Here is a 23,340-nt window from a genome sequence, read left to right as displayed (position 1 = left end):
CACTCAAAATACAAAGACCCCACCCCCAGCCCCTCAAAAAAAAATCAGCCCTTGCCCTCAAAGAATTTACATTCTACTGGGGAAAACAATGTTTGCACACATAGATGAATACAAATTATATAAAAAGTAAATTGAAAGTAATTTCTGTGGTATTAGGGCTCTAACAATCACAGAGATTTGGAAAGGCCTTGTAGATAAGGTGGAATTTGAGTTAAGCCTTGAAGGAGGCTGGAAATTCTTGGTGGCAGAGGTGAGGAAGGAGTGCATTCCAGGAAAGAAGGACAGATAATCTGAACAGAGGCATGGAGAAAGACGTAGAATGTCTTGGACAAAGAACAGCAAATGGGACAGTCTGATTGGAACATAGGACTGATGAGGGGGAGTCTGGACTTGAGCTTCAAAAGAAAGGTTGGAGCTAGATTCCAAAAGGTTTCAAATGCTAACCAAAGATGTTTACATTTATCCTTGAATAAGGATAGGGATTCAGGAACAGGGATAGAGGTAAGAGATAGGGATCCCTATCTAGGGAATTGCTGAACATTCTTGAGCAGAGTACTGTGGTCAGACCTATGCTTTGGGCATCTCAATTTGGCCTCTATGGAGAATGAGATGGGAGGGAGGAACGAGAAGGAAGACAAGACCAACAAGGAGCATTCTTTTATTTATCAGTTCTTTCTCTGTATGCATTGCTATAAGAACCCAGAGTGTGGAACTAGAACTAATGACTGGAAGTTACAGGAAATAGATTTCAGTTCATTATTAACAGTAACTTCCCAACAATTAGAGTCTTCAAAAAATGGAATGGGCTGTCTTAGGCACTGGTGAGTTCTCCATTCCTGGAGATGACACAGCAGTGATTGAATGAACACTTATGAGGAATGAATGTGGTAGAAGGAATTCCTCCATTGGGTTGGAGGCCAATCCTGAGATTCTCTGATCCTGTGTCTCCCTTCCATTAAAACACTGGAAGGGATCTTATAAGGTAACCTACTTGACACCCCTGCTTCTGAGAAGATTGTAACCAAATTAAATACTGTTTAAAAAAAATCCAGAGAAATCATTTTTGCCAGCCTCCGACATGGGTTTGACTTCAATGCATAAGAGTTTACATTCTTTTCTCTCTGTGTCTGTTTCTCTCTTCGTCTGTCCCTTCCCTCTCTCTCTTAACACCCACAGCTGGAATACACGGCTCGTCTGGACTTCCTCTGGCGTGTTCAGGCCAAAGAGGAGATCAATGAGATGAAAGAACTGAGAGAGCACAATGAGAACATGCTTCGTAACATTCTGCCAAGTCACGTTGCTCGACATTTCTTAGAGAAAGATCGAGATAATGAGGTGAGTGTTTCCATACCTGGGAGGGATGGTGAGAAAGCTCAGTCTGTACTTGTGTATCAATACCAACCCAGAAAGAAAATTAATGTTGGCCTAAAAGAAAACAAAATGTTGGCAGGTAGAAACTGAAATGGTTCCTATTGCATATCACCATCCTATTGCACAGCATTTAGTCAGCCAAGAATTATCCTTGTTCCATAAAATGTAAGTTTCTTCAGGGCAGGAACTATTTTTTTCAGTGGGTAGAACATTGGCCTTGAAGTCAAGGAGACCTGAGTTTGAATCCTTGCCCCAGACACTAACTAGTGATGTGATCCTGGGCAAGTTACTTAAGCTCTTGGCCTCAGTTTCCTCATCTGTAAAATAAAAATAAGAACAACAACAACAATAACAAACACCTGATTGATAGGGTTATTGTAAGGATGAAATGAAATACTATGTGTAAAACACTTTGTAAATCTTAGAGCACTACCTCATATGTTGTTGTTTCCGTCGTTGTCATTGTTGTTGTTATTAAACACTGACTACCTTGGCCCCCACTGCCAGTTATATTTCCTTCATTTTATCCCTCCCAAGGTTCTCCAATACCGTTAAAGGGGTTGAGAGTGTCTAAGTTCTCTGAAAATGGCTCCAGACCCCACTGATAGTATTCTTTCAAGTATAGAAGGGTCTCCTGCACCTCAGTTCCACTTAACCACTAAAAGTCAGATTAGCTTTTACAGAGGAGCATATACTTTGAAAGGTAAAATAATAAAAATGTAAACAGCTTAGGTCAGTTCCCATAGAGCAATCCCAAATCCAGGTCCAAAACCCATGCTGGGCTTGCAGGCTTCCTGGCTTCTCAGGGCTTCCCTTCAGGGGTGGCCAAGTACAGTGTCCCACCTGCAATCGTGGTTTCAAAGATCACCATGGTTCAAACTCCCAGGTCAGGTGAGAATTGCTACTTGAACCTGAAACTGAGGATGAAACCAAACAGAAAAAAAAAAAACAAAACCAACAGCAACAACCACCCCAGGCCCATTTATTTGAGCCAAGACAGAAGAGAAGTGGGGAGAAAGTTTTCCCTTTTTTGGTTCAATTCATCATGCCCACCATGTGGGTGAACTGAGATGCTCACCCTCTGGACAGCAGCAGGAAGGCACGTGCAGGAAAGAAAGCGATTGTCTCAGTCTGAGCACTTGTAAAGGTACAGCCTGTTCTAGCTACACAGCCCATCAAAAAAGGCTACTCCCAGCCACGGCGGGTGAACATGAAGAAGCAAGGTACCTCAATAGAGAGTAAGCACAATACAGCACAAACACCCTTTGAATTATTATTACTATTATCCTCAGTGCTAGAGCCTTGAATGTTGTAGATGCTTAATTTATTTTTAGCCAATTACATTTGCTTTTCTTGTTTTGATTTTGATGGAGGTAGGGAAGGATCTGGTATTTTATTAGTATAGAGAGTTTACTGGAGAACTGAGTGGTCTGTTGACTTGCCTGGGGTTACACAGTCAGTATTCATAACACACAGGACTGAAATCCAGGTCTCCTGAACTCCAAGGCCAGATCTCTATCCCCTTGCACAATGCTGCCCCTTGAAATGAGCTTAATTGAATCAGTTACAATATCCAAATAGAAATTGGAAAGGGCTCCCGGAGAAGTTGGCACCTAGGTTGAGCCTTGAAATTAGACGAGGATTTCCATGAGCACAGATAAGGAGGGAGGACATTCCAGAAGTAGCAGAGGCAGTTGATGACACAGTAGAAGAGTGCTGGACCTGGAATCAAGAAGATCTGAGTTCAAATCCAGCTTTAGATGTTTACTAGCTGAGTGAACCTAGGCAAGTAACTTTAATTCTGTTTGCCTCAGTTTCCTCACCTATAAAATGGGAATAATAACAGTACCTAACATGCAGAGTTGTTGTTATGAGCAACAAATGAGATAATATTGGTAAAAGCACTTAACAATGCCTAGTACATGGTAGGCACCAAATAAATGCTTAATCCCATTCCTTTCCTCCCCGTTAGAGAAGGATTATCTGGATGAATGTGAAAAAGCAGAAGAAATGTAGGATGAAATCATATACCAATAGTCTGGTTTGTCTGAAACAGAGAGTATATAAAGGAGAATTCAATAATATATCCCTGTAAAGGTAGATTAGAGTCAGATTATAGAGTTTCTTAAATGTCATAACATGGAGATTGTATTTTATCCTGTGAGCAATCAGAGTTTTGAGCAAGAGAGTGAAATGGACAGACCTATGCATTAGAAAGATAATCTTGGCAGCTTTATGAAGGATGGACTGGATCACAGAGAAACTGGAGACAGGGAGATCATGGAGGTTATTACAATAATATGAGTGAAGGGTAAGGGAGTCCTGAACTAGGATGGTGGAGGTGGGAGTTGAGAATTGGAAATGGATGGCAGAGATATTTTCAAGGTAACATCCATAAGACTTGGCAACTGCTCATATGTTGGTGGTACAGAAGGAGAAGGACTCAATGATGAGGATTTTAATAAAATGGGGATAAGAATGCCTGCCCCATCAGCACTATCTCAAAGAGGTAGTTTGAGAATCAATTTGTTCACTCATTCCTTTACTCAACAATCCTTTATGGAGCCCTATTCTGCACCAGGCCCTGTGCCATGAACTAGGGTTACAAAGTCAAAAATGAAATAGACCTTGACCTCGAGGAGTTTGCATTCTGAGAGAAAACAATATGTACACAATAAGTATATGCAAAATATGTATAGAGTAGACATGAAATAATTTCAGAGTGGGAAGAGCATTTAAAAGTTGAGAGACCAGAAAGGGCTTTCTGTAGCAGATGTCACCTGAGCCATGTTTAGAAGTAAGCTAAGGACTCTATGAGGACAAAGTAAGAAGTGTGTACATTCCAGGTGTGGCATTTAAAAAGTTCAAGAGACATAATTTCTGGGTAATTTAGTCATTTTATTTATAATACCAGTACATTTATTAATAAAAGGATGGTCATTTGGCCGTCTCTTTCAGACAAAAGACTCCTCATGGCAGTAGGCTCACAGTTTATATGCCCAAAGAGCAGGTGTTGCTGGGGGTGGCAATCTACTCGAATTGGTTAACAATTAATGAAAGAATGAATATTACAATGAGAAGCTAGACTGTATTCCAATGAGAGTCGTGGGGTACATGACTTGGATCACCGAAATCTTGGTCACAGAGACTTATCGATTTCCATATTACTTGTCTGACAAAAGGGAGGATCCACGTTTTCCCACAACTGACTGAGCAAACACAATGAGCAGGAATGCATCCATTAGCCCAAACTTATAATTTTTTACTGTCTTTGATTAGATATCAGCCATCCTGACTGGGGAAGTTTTTTAGAAAGATTTCTCATGCTGGTTGAGTTCTCAATGAGGAAGTAGAAAAGTTAAAAAAAAAAAACCTTGGTCTCAATACAATAATTAGTTATTAAATACAAGAGAGAAATAATCATTTCTCTCATACTGTTGAGGCAGCCTCCATGTAGAGGCATGGAGATAGAATGTCACTTATGGGAAATAATAAGTCAATTTGGAAGGGAAGATACATATCATGAGAGGGAAGCCATTTGTAATAACTGGAGAAGAAAATAGGGAGCCAGATTTTGAAGGGTTTTTAAATGATAAACAAGAGTTTTTGTTTTATCCCAGAGACACTAAGGAGCCACTGAAGCTTCTTGAGGTAGGGTCAGAATTGTGCTTTCAGGACATCATTTTTTTTCTTTTCAGTTTTATTGCTGACTCTTGTTTTATTTCTTAATATAACTTTCCCCCACTCTCTACACCAGTGAACTTCCTCTTGTAACAAATATTTTAAGAAGGAACAAAAAAAAATTGTCAAAATCAGTAGTCACGGTGACTACGTCTGATAGCATTTTGTACCCATAATCTGTTTCCTGTCTGAAAAAGGAGAAAAATGCATTCCCTAAACTCTTCTAAGGATATAATTTTTGTAGCTCTGTGAAAGAGTAGTATCAAGAAAACCAGTAAGTGGCTACTTCAGATTATTTGGCCATAGCATGGAAAGGCTATTGAGCAAGGATACAGCATTTGCTCAGGTAAATCCAGCCCTTATGTCTGTATGAAAAGTAATACAGCAACATAGGATGAAGGCCTAAACTAGGGCAGTGGCTGTATATTGTGAAGAGAAAAGGAAGGCTTTGAGAGAGACTGTGGAGATAGAATCGATAGGATTTGGCAACTGATTGGATGTTTGGGGGGGGAAGGGGGAGAGGGAGAGGAGACCTCTGATCCTGAACAACTGGGAAGGTGTCTGTGCCCTCCCCAGAAAAGGGAAAGTCAGAGAAAGGGCTGAATTTGTGAAGGAAAATAAGATGATGTATATAAAGCCATTTTGAACACTATGACATAAATGAACAGAACTGCAAGTTTAATCCACAGCTTTTCTTACTTTTTTTCTTTTAATTTTTTTAATTAAACGCCAGAAACAAAAAAAAAAGGAATTTCTGTATGCACAGCAAGACACAAAAAGAGGATTGTATACGAGACTTTGGATCTGAATTTCCTTCGGCTTGTTTTTTTAAGTACATAATAAATTCTAAACATTTCTTTCAGAATTGTCCTGCTTTTCTCTGCTTCCTTCTAAATTCCCCTCTGTTTTCCTCCGTGCACTTTTAAAAATGTTTCAGTGGCCCTCTTTTTTTTTTCTTTTTTCATCTGTAAAGTGAGCTGGCAAAGGGAATGGTAAACCACTGTAGTATCTTTGCTTAGAAAACCCAAATGGAGTCATGAAGAGTCAGAAACGACTGAACAACCCTTTTCTTTCCCTTCTTAAAATCCTCAAATCAGAACCAATCCACCTTAGGGACCTGGAGCTTAAGGTCCTCTGTTTTGGGGTTTGGTTTGGTTTGGTTTTTTAGCTTCTTAAACATCTTTTGAAGACATTAACATGCTGCAAGAGATAAAGTATTAGACTTGGCCTCAGTAAGGCCTGAGTTCATATCTTATCTCAGATGCTAGCTATGTGACCCTGGGAAAATGATAACCCATCTCAGCCCCAATTTCCTCATTATTGGGATAGTCATATCACCTACCTCAGCGTTGCAAAAATCAAATGAGATAACATATGTAAAGCACTTTTCAGACTATAAAGCACTACATAAATACTAGCTATTGTTAATATTCTTCCCTTGAAGAATGTTAGCACTGCATCATTGCATGACCCCTTCTGTTTGCTCAAATGAACTTTCTTTTCTAGATTTCTCTTGAATCTTGTGCTTACATTTCAAATTACTACTCAGCATCATCTTTCCAAGAAAAATGCTTTAATGCCTCTATTCCATTAAAGATCCTCTCCCTCCCATAAAATAAACAGCTTTTCAAGCTGTTATTCTTTGCTATAAACATGCCTTTCAATTTTTGAAATATTATATCCCAAGATCTCTTCTCATTTATAATAGAAACTTCCCCTTCTTCCTTGGGTGATGCTTTTTATAGTTCCTGGGTCCTGGAATTCTTTCTCTCTGGATGCTTGCAGCCTTTTTTTCTTTGATGAAGGAACTCTGGATTTTGTCTTTGATATGGGGCTTTTCCTTTTGGGGTTCTTGCAGATGTCCTCTGGTTCTAATAGATTTAGGCAGCTTTCATTTATGCTTTCTTAACATATAATGCCCAGATTTCTTTTCTTCTCATGGTTTTTGAGGAGTCCAATTAGCCCTAAATTATCTCTCCTTGACCCTTTCTCCAGTCTGATATGTTTGATATCAGATATCTTAGATTTTCTTCTATTTTTTTTTACCTTGTGATTTTATTCTAATATTTCGTGCTATGTCTATTTTGTCTATTCTAGTTTCCAAGGAGAGCATTACTTGGTTATGATTTACCACTTTCTCTTTCTATTCTCCTTCTAATTCTTTCCTCCAGAGCATTTGTTTTTTTTTTTTAATCTCTTGCTTCATTTCTTCTAGATATTCGTGTAGTTCTTGTAGAAAATCCTTTTTCTTTTCCTCTGACTCACCACTTACAGTTGGTACAAAGTTACTCTCTCCTTCTCTGGAGGATTTGCAGTAATTTTTGATACTGGTAGTGTGTGTGTGTGTGTGTGTGTGTGTGTGTGTGTGTGTGTGTGTGTTTTAATTTCCTCAACTTTCCTGCTTTAATTCCTGAATTGGGGCTTTTTTGCTAGGACCAGGCTCCATTCCCACCCCCCCATCCTTCTCCATCCCCACTGCACTTTTGGTCCTGCTTAATCTCATCCTGCCTCCCCTGGGTTTTTTAACTGACCTCCCACTTCCAAGAACTAGCCTCTTTCCCTATTTCGCCACCCAGATCTTTAAGGCTCAGATTAAAGGATCTTCAGGGTATACTATGGCTCCTCAGGACAGAACACTAAGGATCTCAGAGCACCCTCCACCTGACTTCTCACACTCTGAGTACTGTCATGCTTCTCTGGTCACTGCTGCACCCACCTCTGATAGCATCCATAGTGGCTGATATTGCTCCCCAGGGGCCCCTGCTGCAGGCTTAAGAGCACTCTGGGACTTTATGAAAAGGAGTCCTCTTTCAAAGCTGTGAGATTGGGCACAAAAAAAAAAAGAAGTGTAGAATACACTTATATTCTTGTATGTCCTAGAGAAGGAGCCCTTCTCTAGCAACTTTGGGAGGCTATGGACTTGTTTACTTGCACAGGCACTGGCCCCCCTTTTTAAATTGCCTTTGGGCAGCTGGCCGATTTTTTACACAGCTCCATGTTGAAAAAAAAATAACTTATTATGCTTTCTCACTGGATTTCTTAACCATTATTCAGTCTGATGTGAATTTCAGGTTTTTTGCTGGAGCTAGTTTGGGGAAACTGGGCAGCCTGTCTCCATTCAGGCAGCCATCTTAGCTGGAAACGATAAACATTTCAGACAAGGACCACAGCATTTCAAACTTAAAAGGAATATTTGAGGTCATCTAGTCCAGCGCCCTTATTTTACAGATTAGAAAATTGAGGCTGACAAAGGGGAAGTAACTTGTCTGACATCATAAACATATTTAGTGGCACAGACAGGATCAGAATGCAGAGCCTCTTTCCTAGTGAGGGATTTCTTTCTCCACAACACCCTTAATGTGAGGTATTATAAGGTTTAGATTTTGTGTGTGTGTGTGTGTGTGTGTGTGTGTGTGTGAAAGAGAGAGAGAGAGAGAGAGAGAGAGAGTGAGTACTCATGCATGTGGGCAGGAAGAGTATCCTTATCTGAGAAACTACGCGGTTTCAGTAGATGACCTCTAAGTTCCCTTCCATCTCTGACATTATAATTTCCAAGGTCCCTTCAAATCCAATATTCTATTACTCTGAGTTTAAGTGTGCAGCCCTAAAAATTCTGCTTACTTTTAAATGATATCTCTTAGGGTTTTTTTTCTCCTTTTCTTTGTATTTCCAATACTTACCATAAAGGTTGACATATGGTAAGGGTTTAATGAATGTTTGTTGACTGACTGACTGACTGACTTCCTGCAATGAAGTAGGAATGGGGGATCAGCAGCCAGGATGCTCAAGATCTCAGAGAAGGTGACCAGTTCTTTTTGGTCTTAAGAAGTGACAACATCCATTATCAGTATGATGGAATGAGGAGCTGAGGAGAGGTGACCACAGGGAGTGAATGGAGAAGCTAGGCAGCTGTCCAATCTTCCTAACTGAGGGCGACACCTTCATTATATGGTCATTTCATGGAATTCTAAGAGCATTAAATACAGTCATACTCAAATACACAATAAAAAATATGTCCCAGAAATAATTGCAAATTCTATTTGGATCACAAGTTTTAGGATATCTCTTCAAAGTTCCACTTCCTCTTTCTGCAGTAGTAGAATTGGGCTTCATACACTTAGTTACTTGTCTCTCGAGTCCATCTCTGTGAATTTTCACTAACCGTCCCCTATTCCTGGAGTGTTCACCCTGTTCATTTATGCCGCCCTGGCATTCCTGGCATTCTTCAAGTCCCAGATAAAATTCTACCTTCTCAACCTGCTTAATACTAATGCTAGGTAATACTACCATGTACAGAGCACCATGCTAGGTTTGAGGTGATATTAACATTTTAAATGAGATATAGTCCCTGCTCAGATACAATAGAAAGAGTGCTGGTTTTAGAGTCAGAAGACCTGGGTTTAAGTCCCATTTCAGCCCCTTACTTCCAATGTGACCTTAGACAAATCACTTAAGTTCACTGAGACTTGATTTTCTCATCTATAAAATGGGGCTTAAATTAGAGAGCCACTACAGTACATCCAAATCCATGATACAATGAATACAGACATGTCAGGGAATGATAGGACACTTTGCATTAAATAGGACTTTGCTTCACTGATATTCTTGGAGGGCAAGGTTGGGGGTAAAGATAGGTAGCAGTCAAAGGAGAGAAACCAATATTTCTAGACATTGGTCTAATGCCAGAAGTGTATTACAGGTGTCCAAAGTCTTTTCCTGAAAGCCCATTCATTTCCTGTTCCAGGTCTCTCTGCCCTGATTTCTATCTAGCTGTCTGTCTGCATGCCTATATGTCTATTTTGAGTTCTGAGAGGGGATCCTTGAAAAGCACCTACTCTAGGAATCTGGAGTTGGGATATATCATATATGTGTGTGCATGCATGTGCGTATGTATATGCGTGAAAATGGTAGGATGGGTAGAATAGCACTTCCATAACCAGAACTCCCATTTCTGCATCCTAGCTACAATCCATTTACTCAAACCCTGGCTCTAGCCTCATACTTCCCCCGCTGTTGCTGCTGTAAATCATTGGATATAAGCCCGAGAAAAGTGGGTTAGAAGATTTGTGACTTCAGTTCTTCAGCATTTGCAGGACTATGCTTATGGCGCTTTGCTTTCCAGCAAAGGCATTTTCCACAGGGATTATACCTGGAGGAGATTTATGAATGAAACGGCGGCAGCAGCAGCTGGTGGACTTTGGGATAATCCTATGATTTAGAGCTGGCCACCAGGCTCATTCCCTTCTGTCCAAAAACGATTCACTAAGCATGTACCCTAATCATCCCCTGGCAGATTTGTTTTCTTCTCTCTTGCTAACATGCTTGGGCTGCCAGAGGCTCTGACGTAGGCTGGGTCAGCCATTTCCTCCAGCTGCCTCCCTCTCATAATATTAGGCTTAAAAACTGCCTGTCTGCCTGACCACAAAGCGAAGGCTACAGTTTATGTAATAATTCACTGTGTAACGCTATCATGGGTCCCCGACCTCGTTCATACCATGGGAGGCTGCCAAAACTATTTTACTTGATGCTTGTCCTTCCATAAAGGCATCATGGTAGAGTGAGTACCTTGACCTTGGAGCCAAGAAGACCTGTCTTTGGCCTATACTAGTTTTGTGACCCTGGGCAAGTCACTTAATTTTTCTTTGCCTCAGGCAGTGAAAACCAATATTGAGAGAGGGAGTTTCCTCATCTGAGTCTTCTTCTATTGATAAAATCACAAGTCCAGTACTTATGTTCTGACCCAGATCAGTGTCTCCATAACCCAACACTCTATCCACTCCATACCAGAATTTGGTGCTTGGCATGCCTAGCACCACCTGTATCTCATCTAAAATATTCAAAATCCATAGATATGAAACCTTCCATGGAGTCTACAAGTCTTTGGCCTCTTTCATTTTTTTCATCCTTATCTATATTTTCCAGCTTATTTTTCACTGTCTTCACCTAAGCCCATCTTTGCATTGAAATCACTGAGTATCACTCTAATTTGGAGGGTCTTGTCAAGTCCTTCATAGGATTTCTCTACTTCCTCATCTTCTGAAACAGATGTTAACCTCAAAGCCACAACAATCTTCCTGGTAATCTTCATTGACAATGCTTACCATGAGTCCTACGACATGAGATAACTAGATATCCTGTGAAATGATGCTTCTCATTGCCTTTGGATAAGCACAAACATTAACTCCATCAGTTCTTTTATTTGCCTCTCCAGGGAGTACCAAGTCATTTTTTCCATTTAGATGAAATTCCTCTTTGTCTTCTAGTTCCATTTATACCAAGAATGTCAAACTTGCTATGATTCAGTTCTTAAGATAATATGTTCACTCATTGGTCCTTAGACAAGGATCTCACATCTAGAATATCAGCAGTTAAGGTAAAGTTTAGAGATGGTCTAAAAACTGTAATTTCTGGCATCCTCCGCCACCATCACTGCAGAAGTGGAATGGAGACAAACAGGACTGAGGACCACCATTCTATATTTTTCCATGGGTTGCCCTGGTCAAAGAATGTGCCACACAGTGGCCAAGTTATTGAAATGAGCCTCTCTAGAAGTAGTTAGCTTGGTCCACAAAACACAGACACTATCTTCTGTCTTCTCATTGTATTTAATGCCTTCCCAGTCAGGTAGAATGTTCTAAGAACTCCATTTCACTAGCACAGCATTCTAGACCCCAGGATACTTTCCATGTCAATATGAGGCATCATGGGAGGACTTTTGTAGGGAATGATCTGATTAATAATAATGTCATTTTATATGTTATATTTTTATATATTACATTGTATATATTTTGTTATGATTAATAATAATGTTATCAACTATGATTAAATGAAAGGCAGAAATTTGCTTAGAAACCAATATCTTTTTTTCTGAAAAGCAAAATATTCTAGAAACTTTATTGATCTCATAAGTTACCCAATCTTTAAGTTAATTACTAGAACTGTTCATAATATGTTTCTCAAACCAACTGGTACATCACAAATATATAGTCCCTAGTCTCCCACCCGCTTAAATGTCTTTTAAACTTGTAAAGGAACTCAGTTCAGTATGAACATATGATTTATTATCATCTTCTTGTTGGAAGAACAAAGAAGCCATAGATTTGAAGAACAATGGTTTATTAATAATTTAATAATGATTATTTATTAATAATTTGAAGAACATATGTTTTATTATCATCTTCTTATTGGAAGAACAAGGGAGCAAAAGATTTGGGCTTTAGAATGATGGGACCAATTAGGGGCTTATGGATTCTCTCACTGCGCAAAACAATAGTTTATTCCAACCTGTGGAGAAACTGTGACTGTTATCTGTTCATAATTAAGCCACGATGAACAAGTCGTGAGCTTCATCCTAGGGCTTAATGATGGCCTTGCTGATACTGATCTCCCAAGACCAGTGAAAAAACTCAGCTGCCCATTAATCCCCAGGAAATTCCCTGCACCAAGGTTATGATTGCTATTCAGAGCTTAAAACAAAGATTACAAAAAAAAAAAAAAAACACTAGAGCGCATATTTGCTTTGTGTGGGAGATGGAGCCAAAATTGGCTTGGACAGGATGTTTCCAGAGTTCCAATGTTTGGACTGTCTGAATCATCTCTCAGCATCATTCACACACACACACACACACACACACACACACAGAGATTTAACTTATAATTTTTATTAGCTAATAATAACTAGTTACCAAGAGGATACAGGCAAGGCCAACCTTGTCATCCCCTCCCCCCATTTCTTTTCAGTGGAAATAGAAATATCTCAGTATCCTGAAAATATCCTCACCCTTTTAATGCCTAGGATTCTTCTATCAAACCCTAAGGCTTTTGTGTCTGTTTCAATGCAATAAGTCATGCTTCAAGCTGTTACTAGTAATTTACACCTCAGTGTGAATGAAGAATCTGAGGAAATGGTTTGATGGAGCAGGCAGTAAGATTCAATCAATACACTGTTGGACTTGAATTCAAGAAGACCTTGATTTAAATAGTGCCTTCAGACGCTGGCTAATATTGTGACTCTGGACAAGTCACTTACCCTTGCTGTTTCCTCATCTGTAAAATGGGGATAATAGCACTTACCTCCCAGAGTTGTTGTGAAGATAAGAGAAGATGATGTTTATAGACTTTAAAGCACTGTCTAATGTCAGTTTTTCTATTAAGACACAGAGGGTTAACTGCATTGGTAAGAGAACTATGCATGCCACCTCAACAGAGGAAATAGGTCCCAGTACAAAAGACTAAGAAAGCTGATGACATTCTTTGTTGACTTCAGAGTTCTTCCGAAGAAAGGCAAAAATAATTCCTGCCTTCAAGAAGCTCACATTCTAACGAGTAGAATAAACTGAAGATAATCTCAAAGGGAAGGCACTGTTGTGGTAGAGAACAGGGAGATAGAATAATACTAGTTAGGTTGAGGAAAGCGGGGAACAGAAAAGGTAGGATCTGAGCTGAGTCTTGAAAGGGGTCAGGAAAACTAGCATTCCAGTCATGAGAGACAACCAGTGAAAAGGTATTGAGCCAGAAGATAAAGTATTCTGTATGAGTAACAGCAAGGACACCAATGACATTGGATCAGAGAGTACATAAAAGAGAGTAAAGCATAAGAATGTTGAATAGGTAGTAAGAGGACAGGTCATTAAGGACTTTAAAAGGTTAACAGAGAATTTTTTATTTGGTCCTGGAGGTCATAAGGAACTGTTAGAGTTTAGGATGACTTGATATTTAGGAAAATTAGATTAGCAGATGAGTTGAAGATGGACTGGAATGGGGAGAGAGTTGAGGCGGTGAGACCAAGACGCAGGTCATTGCACTAGTCCATTATCAGGTGATGATGGCCTATACTGGGTGAGTGGAGAGAAGGGTATGTAAATGAGAGATGTGAATGTAGAAATGAAGAAGCTTGGCACCAGATTGGATAGATAAGAATGAGTGAGAGATTGAGAAAGACAACAAGGTTACAAGTTCAGTGTGAATCCTAATCCTAAAGGTTAATGGGTGAAATGGTTTACTAGGTCAGGCAAGAAAACCTGTGTACACAGAAATGATAATCTTAATAAATAATCCTTTTCCTTGACAGTGTTTATTAATTCTAGTTCCTTCACATTTTCTTTATCAGTCTAACTTTCAATTTTCTGACCATTACTAGGGTGGCTGGCAAAGATAGGGTCATAACACTGAGAAAGTCTCTTTCACATGTCTGTGATCAGGGCACTGCTTAGCTAAAGAGGGAAGTGTCCTTCCCAAACCGGTAGCCTTTGGCTAGCATACTTTTCAGCACAGATCGCAGAGCTCATGGTAGGGACTGCTACTGCATATCCAAGGGCTGGTGGAGAAGCAGATAGAGCACTGGGCCTGGAATCAGGAAGATCTGAGTTCAAATCTAGGCTCAGACATTACTAGCTCTGTGACCCTGGGAAGGACACTAAACCACTATCTGCCTCAGTTTCTTTGACTGTAAAAATGGGGAAAATAGCAGCACCTACTTTTCAGGGTTGCTGTGAGGATCAAATGAGATAATGTTTGTAAAGAGTGCTTTGCACAGTGCCTGGCACACAATATAAATGCTTGCTTATTCCTTTCCTTCCCTTTAGAAGAGTAGCTACTCTTGAACAGAGAATAGTATCTTTCCCCCTCTAGGAGACGTGACCTGTGGAAATTTATTCAAGACTCTTCCCTGCTTTATAGATTAGAGATTTGAATTTATCACAAGCAAGAAAGACATGTTCTAGCCCATAAGACTGTGTGAAAATATTAAAGGTGGACGGGGCCTCCTCATTGACCACCTAGTTCAATGCCTACCAAATCTGTTGTTATGACATGTTCTGTTTTTGTTGTTGCTGTCATTGTTGTTGTTCAGTCATGTTCAACTCTTTGGGATCCCTATTTGGGGCTTTCTTGGCAAAGATACTGGAGTGGTTTGCCACTTCCTTCTCCAGCTCATTTTACAGATGAGGAAACTGAGGCAAAGAGGGTGAAGTGACTTGCCCGGGGTCTTGCTAGTGTCTGAGGTCAGATTGAACTCAGTTCTCTGACTTCAGGCCCCATGCTCCATTCCCTGCACCACCTACTTGCCCTTGTGACATTGTTAGTTAGCTAATAAGGTCAAAGACAAGTTAAATTTCTGGATGGGTCAATCAGCTTTGTTCTGTTTCATGGCTACAGCCTATATAGCTAGCCTCAGGCAGCCGTTTTCAATCAAAAAACATTTAAGCAGCTACTACATACCAGGCATTGTTCCGGGCACTGGAGACATAAATGCAGTGATGAAACAGTCTGTGCTCTCAAAGAGCTTACATTCTTACCAGCATGTACTGCTTGTCACATGGAGGATTAGCCAAGAGTCATTATAGACTATAGGAATCAATACAAAAATCCATCTCCCCTGTGGCAAAGCAAAACAAAACAACTTGAAACATATGATCTGCTGGTGACTCAGTTTATCATCTTTATCCTGTGCCCTTTCCTTTATGCTTAATGGATCAATGAATAACATACTATTAACAAACTATAATTATTGCTATTATTAACAATTCTTAAAAATCAAGATAGGCTTACATTTTGGTTTTCATCCTTTTTAACAGGGGAATATGAAAATAGGTAGGAAGACTGCATGATATATTAGAAAGAGTATGGTAGTAGGAATAAGGGACTCTAGTTCTGTCTCTTCCAATGGTTCTCAAACCCTCACTTTTAATGATTCTTTAAATAAAAATTTAGCAAAACCTTTACAGAAAAATTGTTTTTAATGATTTTGGTGCTGAATTCTAGCAGTACCAAACAAGATAAGAGTGAATGTGTATATATGTAAGCCTTCATGTAGAAATCTAACAGCATTGCAAAAAGCTTACTTAGCAAAAAACGATGTGATTATTTTCTATCAATAAGTGGGAACAATATTGAATATGATGACTCACCTCATAAGGTATTTCATGATTTTTGTTTTACCTTGTGCTTACATAAACCATTAGGGGATTATTTTTTTTTCTGCTTGATAACATTTACTTTCAAAATTCAAGAGTTTTGTTTTCAAATTCACAGTCCTTGCTTTGTAAATCCCTTGTCATTCTGTCAGTACTGTGGAACTTTTTTTTTCTTTTCTTTTTTTTTTTTTAGCATTTGATAGCATTGCACATACATTGTGGTGCTTGCTATGGTCATGTTTGTAATGATTCTTCAATTGGGATTTGAAACACAGACTAGGACCATGGATGTTTGTTTCATCATCAGTCTTGCTCATTAATCACTTTGCTTTCTTCTCAATCCCTACTTCTATGTTTTATTCAGTTATGCATAATAGGTATTTGTACAATGAATATTTATAATTGAGGGCAGGGTTTGTTTTGTTTTGTTTTTTAACCATAAATGTATAAATAAACAAAGCAAGCTGACTTAATGAATAGAGTACTGGGCTTGCAGTCAGGAAAACCTAGATTCAAATTCTACTTCTGATTATTGTTAGCTATGTGATTTGGTGAAAATCACCTAGCCTCTGTGGGGTTTGCGTAACTCCTTAGGACATATCTACTTAATCTGCAACAGTGGAGACAATTTCCACACTGGGAATTTCCTACAGTGACCAAGTAACAGACCCTTTGATCTGTTTACATATAAATGGTTGCTGATTGTTTTAAAATACTAAGTTAAGACAGGCCAACAAACAAGTGATTGTGTTTCACACATGTGGGGACTCATTCAGCTATTGATTCTAAACCCATAAGAACTTTTTGGCCATGGGATTCATTTCAACCAATTTCCAGTAGTTCTATTGCCAACATTACAATTGACCAGAAGAGCAAAATGGCAGATGTGGGTTTGTTATATGTTCTTGTCCATCGTTATAACTTTTTTTTCCCCATAGAACCTCACGTCTCCCACTCCAACCACACTGCACAGAGCTCATTTTGAGGAAAAATGGATTTAATGATCTCCAAGGACACTTAAAGATGCTAGATGTCCTAGCTTGCTGGGTCCTTTCCCTATTTATTTTGAGGAGAAGAAGGCATAAATACAACTGCATTGTTAAAATGGTTCCTTGTAGCATGTTTCTCACTTTTCTCCATTATCCTTTCTATCGAGGAACTGTATTCCCAATCCTATGATGCCGTTGGTGTGATGTTTGCCTCCATCCCTGGATTTGCTGATTTTTATTCTCAGACAGAAATGAACAACCAAGGAGTGGAATGTCTGCGCTTGCTGAATGAAATTATTGCTGATTTTGATGAGGTAAACCCCAGGATTCCAGGTTTTATTGTTAAATATCAGGGCTCTTTACAATCTGCCCCTTTCTACTTTTCCAGCCTGCTTATATCTTCTCTACATATTCTAGTGACCCTGGCCTTTTTGCTACTACTCACATTTCCGTTTCCCAACTCCAGGCATTTTCACTGTCTGTCTTCCATTCTTGGAACTCCCTCCCTCCTCATTTCTGACTTCTGGCTTCCCTAGTTTCCTTCAAGTCTCAGTTAAAGTCCTTCTTCAAGGATACTCTCTCATACCTATTGTTTATACATAATTGTTTACATGTAGTTCCTCCCGTATTAGATTGTCATCTCCTTGAGGGCAGGGCCTTTCTTTATATGCCCTTTGCTTAGCACAGTGCCTGGATTATAATTGACATTTAATAAATGATTGACTGACTAACTATTCTTTGGAGAATGCATTGGAAATTGAATGAATGAATAGCAATTATTAACTATTAACTATTTGCTATGTTCTATACTAAGGACTGAGAATACAAATACAAAAGTGAAACATATCCTACAGTCAAGGAAAACTTACATTTTAATAGGAGGAAACAACATGTAAGGGAGGAGTGGCCAGGGAAGGAAGATGTTTTCACCTAATAAATCACATGGATAATGAATGGAGCCTAAGGGAATTGATTGATATTCCCTTTCAAATTTCAAGTATAGTAATGACTTGATAAGAATTCCTATGGCACAAGAGATGGGAGGGAGAAGGTACAGGGAAGAATGCAAGAAGATGAATTTTGGGGAGGATGAGCATCATTTGGTCTGGGGATCGATAGAGTGGGCTTTGCATGCACTCGCCAATTAGGACAGCTGAGCCCCAGGGCAGAAGTTCTGGCTGAGTATACTAAGTTCCCCAAAGCATGGTCTATGGAGGTCCAGTAGTCTGGAGTATGTAACAGCAAAGCAGACAGTAAGAAATTAAAACAGTCCCTGCTGTCGTGGAAATTTACATTCTACTGGGGGAATGCCACATGTAGATAAACAAATATATTCATGATAAATTAGAAGGTGAAAGGGGAACACAGTTCCTCTAGACCTCTGAAAAACTTCTTATGTATGACTAGAACAGCAGAGACCAGTGTACAAAAGAAGGCTTCTGGAAAAAGACGCAAGCAAGTCTAGAAGTGCCTTTCATAGCTATAAAAACAAATGCAAGACAGAGACTCCTTAGTGTATTTCCCCTTTAGGCCAGTTGGTAAAGAGCTATTCCCTGTAGTTATGGTAGGCAAAATCCAAGTTTCCAAGTCTATGAACCACAGCTCATTCTCTGGCTGTTCCTCCAGTAAGAGGGACAAAAGCTGTATTGTCTTCTCCCCGAGAGGTTGGCTCTGATCCAGCACTCCCTCTTCTCTCTTTAAATGGCTAGAGCCCAGCCCCCTTGACTTTCTAAGAGATTGGCTCTGTGCAGTCATTCCCTCTCCGTCTTTAGAAAGCCGAATCCCAGGATTCTCTTCTCTCCAGGTGCTGGAGAGGTGAGAGGCAACATGACAAAGCTGGATTCAGAGTCAGCAGAACTGGGTTGACATCCTGTCTCTGCTATTCCTTAACCTCTTTAGGTTTCAAACATCCTGAGAAAAGTATAGAGCCATGAGATATATTCAGAGCATGGTGAGTAATCCAGTTTAGTTGAATCATACAGTATGATTCATAGGCCTATGTACATGTGAGATAAGACTGGGGGGATAGATTGGAGTCAGATTGCAGAGGACTTTGAATGCCAGGATAAGGAAGTACAGTGAACAAATATGTTTTTAGACCAATCAACAGGGTATTCCCCCTACAAGGCAGAACTCAAAGTAATCACAGTGTTGTAGAGTTCCTTACCATAGTTCTCTCTCTAACAAAGGACAAGAGGTTTTTTCCCATTTCATCTTCATTTTTGGCTATTTAATTAATAAAAGGTCTAATTAAGGGCTGCATTATACCACAAACACTTCCAGTTGAATAATGAATTAGGTTTGCAGCACACATATTAAATGAAATATTATGGTCCCTTGCTAAATACTAATCTACTTCTGGTAGATGCAATTTGCATCAACCTAAATCTGGCCCATAGCCAAATGACTGTACACCAAAGCAGATCGTGCCAAATGATTACATAGCAGAGGAGAAAGCTGGAGGAACACAGGCATAGGGAAGGACACTTTCTTATTTTGAATATTCTCATCTACAGGGCTGCTGGACAAACTCCTGCTACTGGCACCAAAAAAGATAAGTCAGAGTCAGATTCAGTAACAGCTTACACTTAGGTAGTGCTTTCCTGACCACAACTCTAGGACATACGTTGGGCAAGAATTGTTATCCCCATATGATGGAAGCAAAAACTGAGGTGTAGAGAGTTCTAAGGAAATTTTCCAAGGTCATAGCTAGTGAGTGTTGGAAGTTGGACACAAACCAAGTGATTTTTTCAAATACTGACACTGAGCCTGTTGACAACCCTTCCTCCTCTTAGACTCCTTCTTTCCTTAGTTTCCATAACACTAATTTCCACCAATTACCATCATTCATATACTGCCCTTTCCATATGAATATCTCCCAAGACTCTATATTTGGCCCTCTTTCCCTTTCTTTTGAGGCAAAAGTAATGCAGTGGACAGAGCTGTGGACCTAGAGTTAGGAAGATGAGTTCAGTCCAGTATCAGATACTTACTAACTGTGTGACACTAGGCAAGTCACTTAACCTTGGTTTGCCTCAGTTTCTTCCATAGTAAAATGAAGATAATAATAACACCTACCTCAACAGGGTTGTTGTTAGGATCAAACGAGATGTTTGTAAAGCACTTAGAACAGTTCCTGGCACACTGTATGTCCTATATAAATGCCTATTCCCTTCCCCCACTTTCTAATCCTATCTAGCCATCCATCCTGGGCATTGTGCCATCTCACCTGCTTTAGCAACTGCCACCCCCTCCAGCCCCAGAATAACCCTCTTCAGAACACAAGGGGGCTATCATCTTTCCCCCCTAAAGGTCATTTCCAGAGACCATGTCCCCATTCACTTTGGAATTGTTGCCTGGGTTTGAGCCATCATATCCTACATCCCTACCTTTTCTGCCTGTCCCCCACTACACCTTCACTTTCTACCTCTTGCTCCTCAAATCATTATCAAATCAACACTGCCATTGTTTTTGGAAAGGACATATCATCAACTTCCCTATTTCTATACTCACCATCTTTATGACTCCTCATACCAAAACTCCCTTGCCTAAATACCACTCACTTTTATATGTATCCTCTCCTCTACTAGAATATAAACTTCTTGAGGGCAGGAACTGTTTTACTTCGTAACAACAGCCTAACAGAGTTCTTAGCACAGAGATGGCACTTAACAAATGGGATTTTTTATTCATTCATCTTTCTACATTCTACTCCCTTTATCTTATTACTCATAAGGTTTATCATAGCTACATAGGTAACCTGATATCTCTCCTGCATCTCATTCCTATATCACAAGCTACTCACTGGACATTCCCTCTGGTTTCTCAATTTCACAGTGCCCAAAATGGAACTCCTCATCTTTCCCCATAAAGCTATTCTTCCTTCAAACTGACCTATTTCCTTTTAGTACACTGTTAATCCTTCTAGTCATCAGGTTTTGTAAGTTTAGAATTACAAGGGAGTTAACTCTCTTTTACAGCATCTTCTACATCCCTCCCCTTCTCTCCTCTCACATGGCTACTAGCCTAGTTCATATATTCGTCATATCTCAGGCAGATTAGTCTAAGAGTCTCTTCACTGGTCTCCTTGCTTCTAGCCTCAGTTCTTTCCATTATGTACGCGTCATTTCCCTCATCAAAAACTATCAACAGTTCCTTCTTGGCTCTAGGGTAAAATGCAAACTCCTCAACTTGACTTCTTTCCCCTATCTCTCTGCCTTTAGCATGGAGCTCTCCCACCTGCCTGGAACAAATTCCCTTCTCTCAATATGCTTCCTTTAAGGGTCAATTCAGCCTTCATGTCACCTCCTACATGAAGCTTCCCTTCATCCCCTTAATGATCTTTCCTTCATGAAATTTCCTTGTATTTACTTATCTCCATACATATTGTATTCCTCACTAAAATATAAGCTTTTCTAGGGCACAGGCTGGTTTTGTTTCGGTTTCTTATCCCCAGGGCCTAGCAGACTGTCTTGAACATAGTAGGTGTTTGATACCCATTTGTTACTGCTGCCTTCTCTAACAAAAAAACAAGAACTAATATCACAGAATCTCAAAGTTGGAAAGAGCCTCAGAAGCCATTAAGCCCAATTCATATCTGAATATGTCCACCAGTCAAGTCAGCAAGCATTGAGAAGGACTCCCTCCCCTCTCTAGTTAGTACACCTGGCAAGGAGTCATCTAGTCTTGGCACAAAATGGGAAATTGGGCACATGGGTCAGCAATAACTGTTATTTTTTCAATCATCTTTTATGAAGGATAATAAGGTCCATGGCATTTCCCCCCAGCAACTTAGTATGTTCTCATCTTTCGGTATCTAAATAATCAGTCCTGTAGCATCCTTGAAACTGTACTATCTACACAATAGCATGCTGGTAAATATTTAACAACCAGGTCTCTGAAGCTGCAGGATGTGTTTAAATTTAAATTCACCATTATTAACATTTTCTCCATCACTTTCTTAAGTCTGGACAATCAACAAAACAATAAAACAAGCCCTGATTTGTAGGGTTTACCAATTTCTGAGATAGAAATGCTCACGCTGAACATTTAACACTTGGTACTAGCAAGCTGGTATGAGCTGGCTCCTATTCTTTTTGAAAGTATACTTGGTCTCATCTAGCACCTGTTGTTTTTGTTTTCTCTGGTGCCATTTCTACTTTCTCATACGGGACAGCAGAGACTAGGGTTAGAATACAAATGTGGGGGCTCACTCTCATTGATGAAGAAGAGTTTGTTATTAATATCTTTCTAGACCTTTTTCATTTATATGCAATTCCCTTCAACTTTCCTCCTTAAATACTCTGGCGATGATCTAACTCAATTGGGTCTCTCACCAATCTTTCTTTAAATCTGTTTTTTTCTCTTCTCTGTTTTATGTTTTTCTCTTCTGTTTTATGAAGCAATATACTTCATGATCTTCTACCATATTCTATTGTAGGATTTTGCAAATAAACCAATGACCCAGACTAGTTCTCTCACTGGCTGCCATATCTTTCTCTTGGCAAGGAGAGCAAATATTTGCCCACAAATGTGGTTTCTAGACTCCTTTGATCTCATTGCTGATTGTGGCAATGGGTATTCTTTTGGTCATTTCCTATTTTTCAGTATTACCTTTTTAATGGCTCAAATTAGAGTTCCTTTAATTCCATGCCATATCTTCTTTGCATTTTTTATTCTATTTTACTTTTGATCTCTACTGTAAAGAGTTGGTTGCCTAAATGTACAGACATATTTGATTTGGAAATGCCTTTCAAATCAGTAGCCAGTCATTCCCTGCATACTAAAAGGTAATCAACTTCATTTCTTGTACTACTCATCATGTTCCCTATACCCATTGTTTCTTGACTCTTTTCTTGAATTAAAAGTTTCATCATTTGCAGGACTGAGACTTCTCCATAGTCTACAGGTATTTGGCTTTCCTCATTTTTATCCTAATCTAAGTATCATAAAATGTTTTTTTACTTTCTTCCTCCATTTTTGATCCTTAAATTAAAGTCACTAAATACTAAAATATTTCTTGATTAGATTTGAATAGAATTATCAAGTTATTTATGTACTTTTTTCTACCTCTGAAATCTTCACAATCAATTTTGGCACATAAGCCTCAACTATCTTCATGGTAATGTTTCATGGTGGTGCAAATGCTTACCATGAGCATTCGCAAGATGAACAAATGTCCCATGAAATCATATTCCTTGCTGCCTTAGGACAAATAGTAAAACTAACCCTAACTCCTTTCTTTGCCTGTCCAAGGAGAAGCAGTGAGCCTTCCTTCCATTTATCTGCAACTTCCTTTGGCAATCGGGTTTATTTTATAGTAAGAATTTCAATATTGCTATAATTGAAATTCTTCTAGCAGTCTGAATTTTCGTTGGTCACTGGAA

The 23,340-nt window shown here is 39.4% G+C and overlaps 1 protein-coding gene across 1 annotated transcript in view; it reads left to right on the top strand.

Moving 5' to 3' along the window:
• ADCY8 (adenylate cyclase 8) overlaps window positions 1–23,340 on the top strand; it is a 361,242-nt gene that overhangs the window by 314,774 nt on the left and 23,128 nt on the right. The window contains exons 14-15 of the mRNA XM_027845527.1: window positions 1,177–1,335; window positions 17,122–17,268. Of these exons, the coding sequence (XP_027701328.1) occupies window positions 1,177–1,335; window positions 17,122–17,268 (306 nt within the window). The remainder of the gene's footprint in view (window positions 1–1,176; window positions 1,336–17,121; window positions 17,269–23,340) is intronic.

Source organism: Vombatus ursinus, unplaced genomic scaffold (genome assembly GCF_900497805.2).
Source record: "Vombatus ursinus unplaced genomic scaffold, bare-nosed wombat genome assembly UNPS02014973.1, whole genome shotgun sequence".
NCBI lineage: Eukaryota > Metazoa > Chordata > Mammalia > Diprotodontia > Vombatidae > Vombatus > Vombatus ursinus.
The sequence above is the reverse complement of the archived record's forward strand: the minus strand, read 5'-3'. Positions and strand labels throughout refer to the sequence as shown.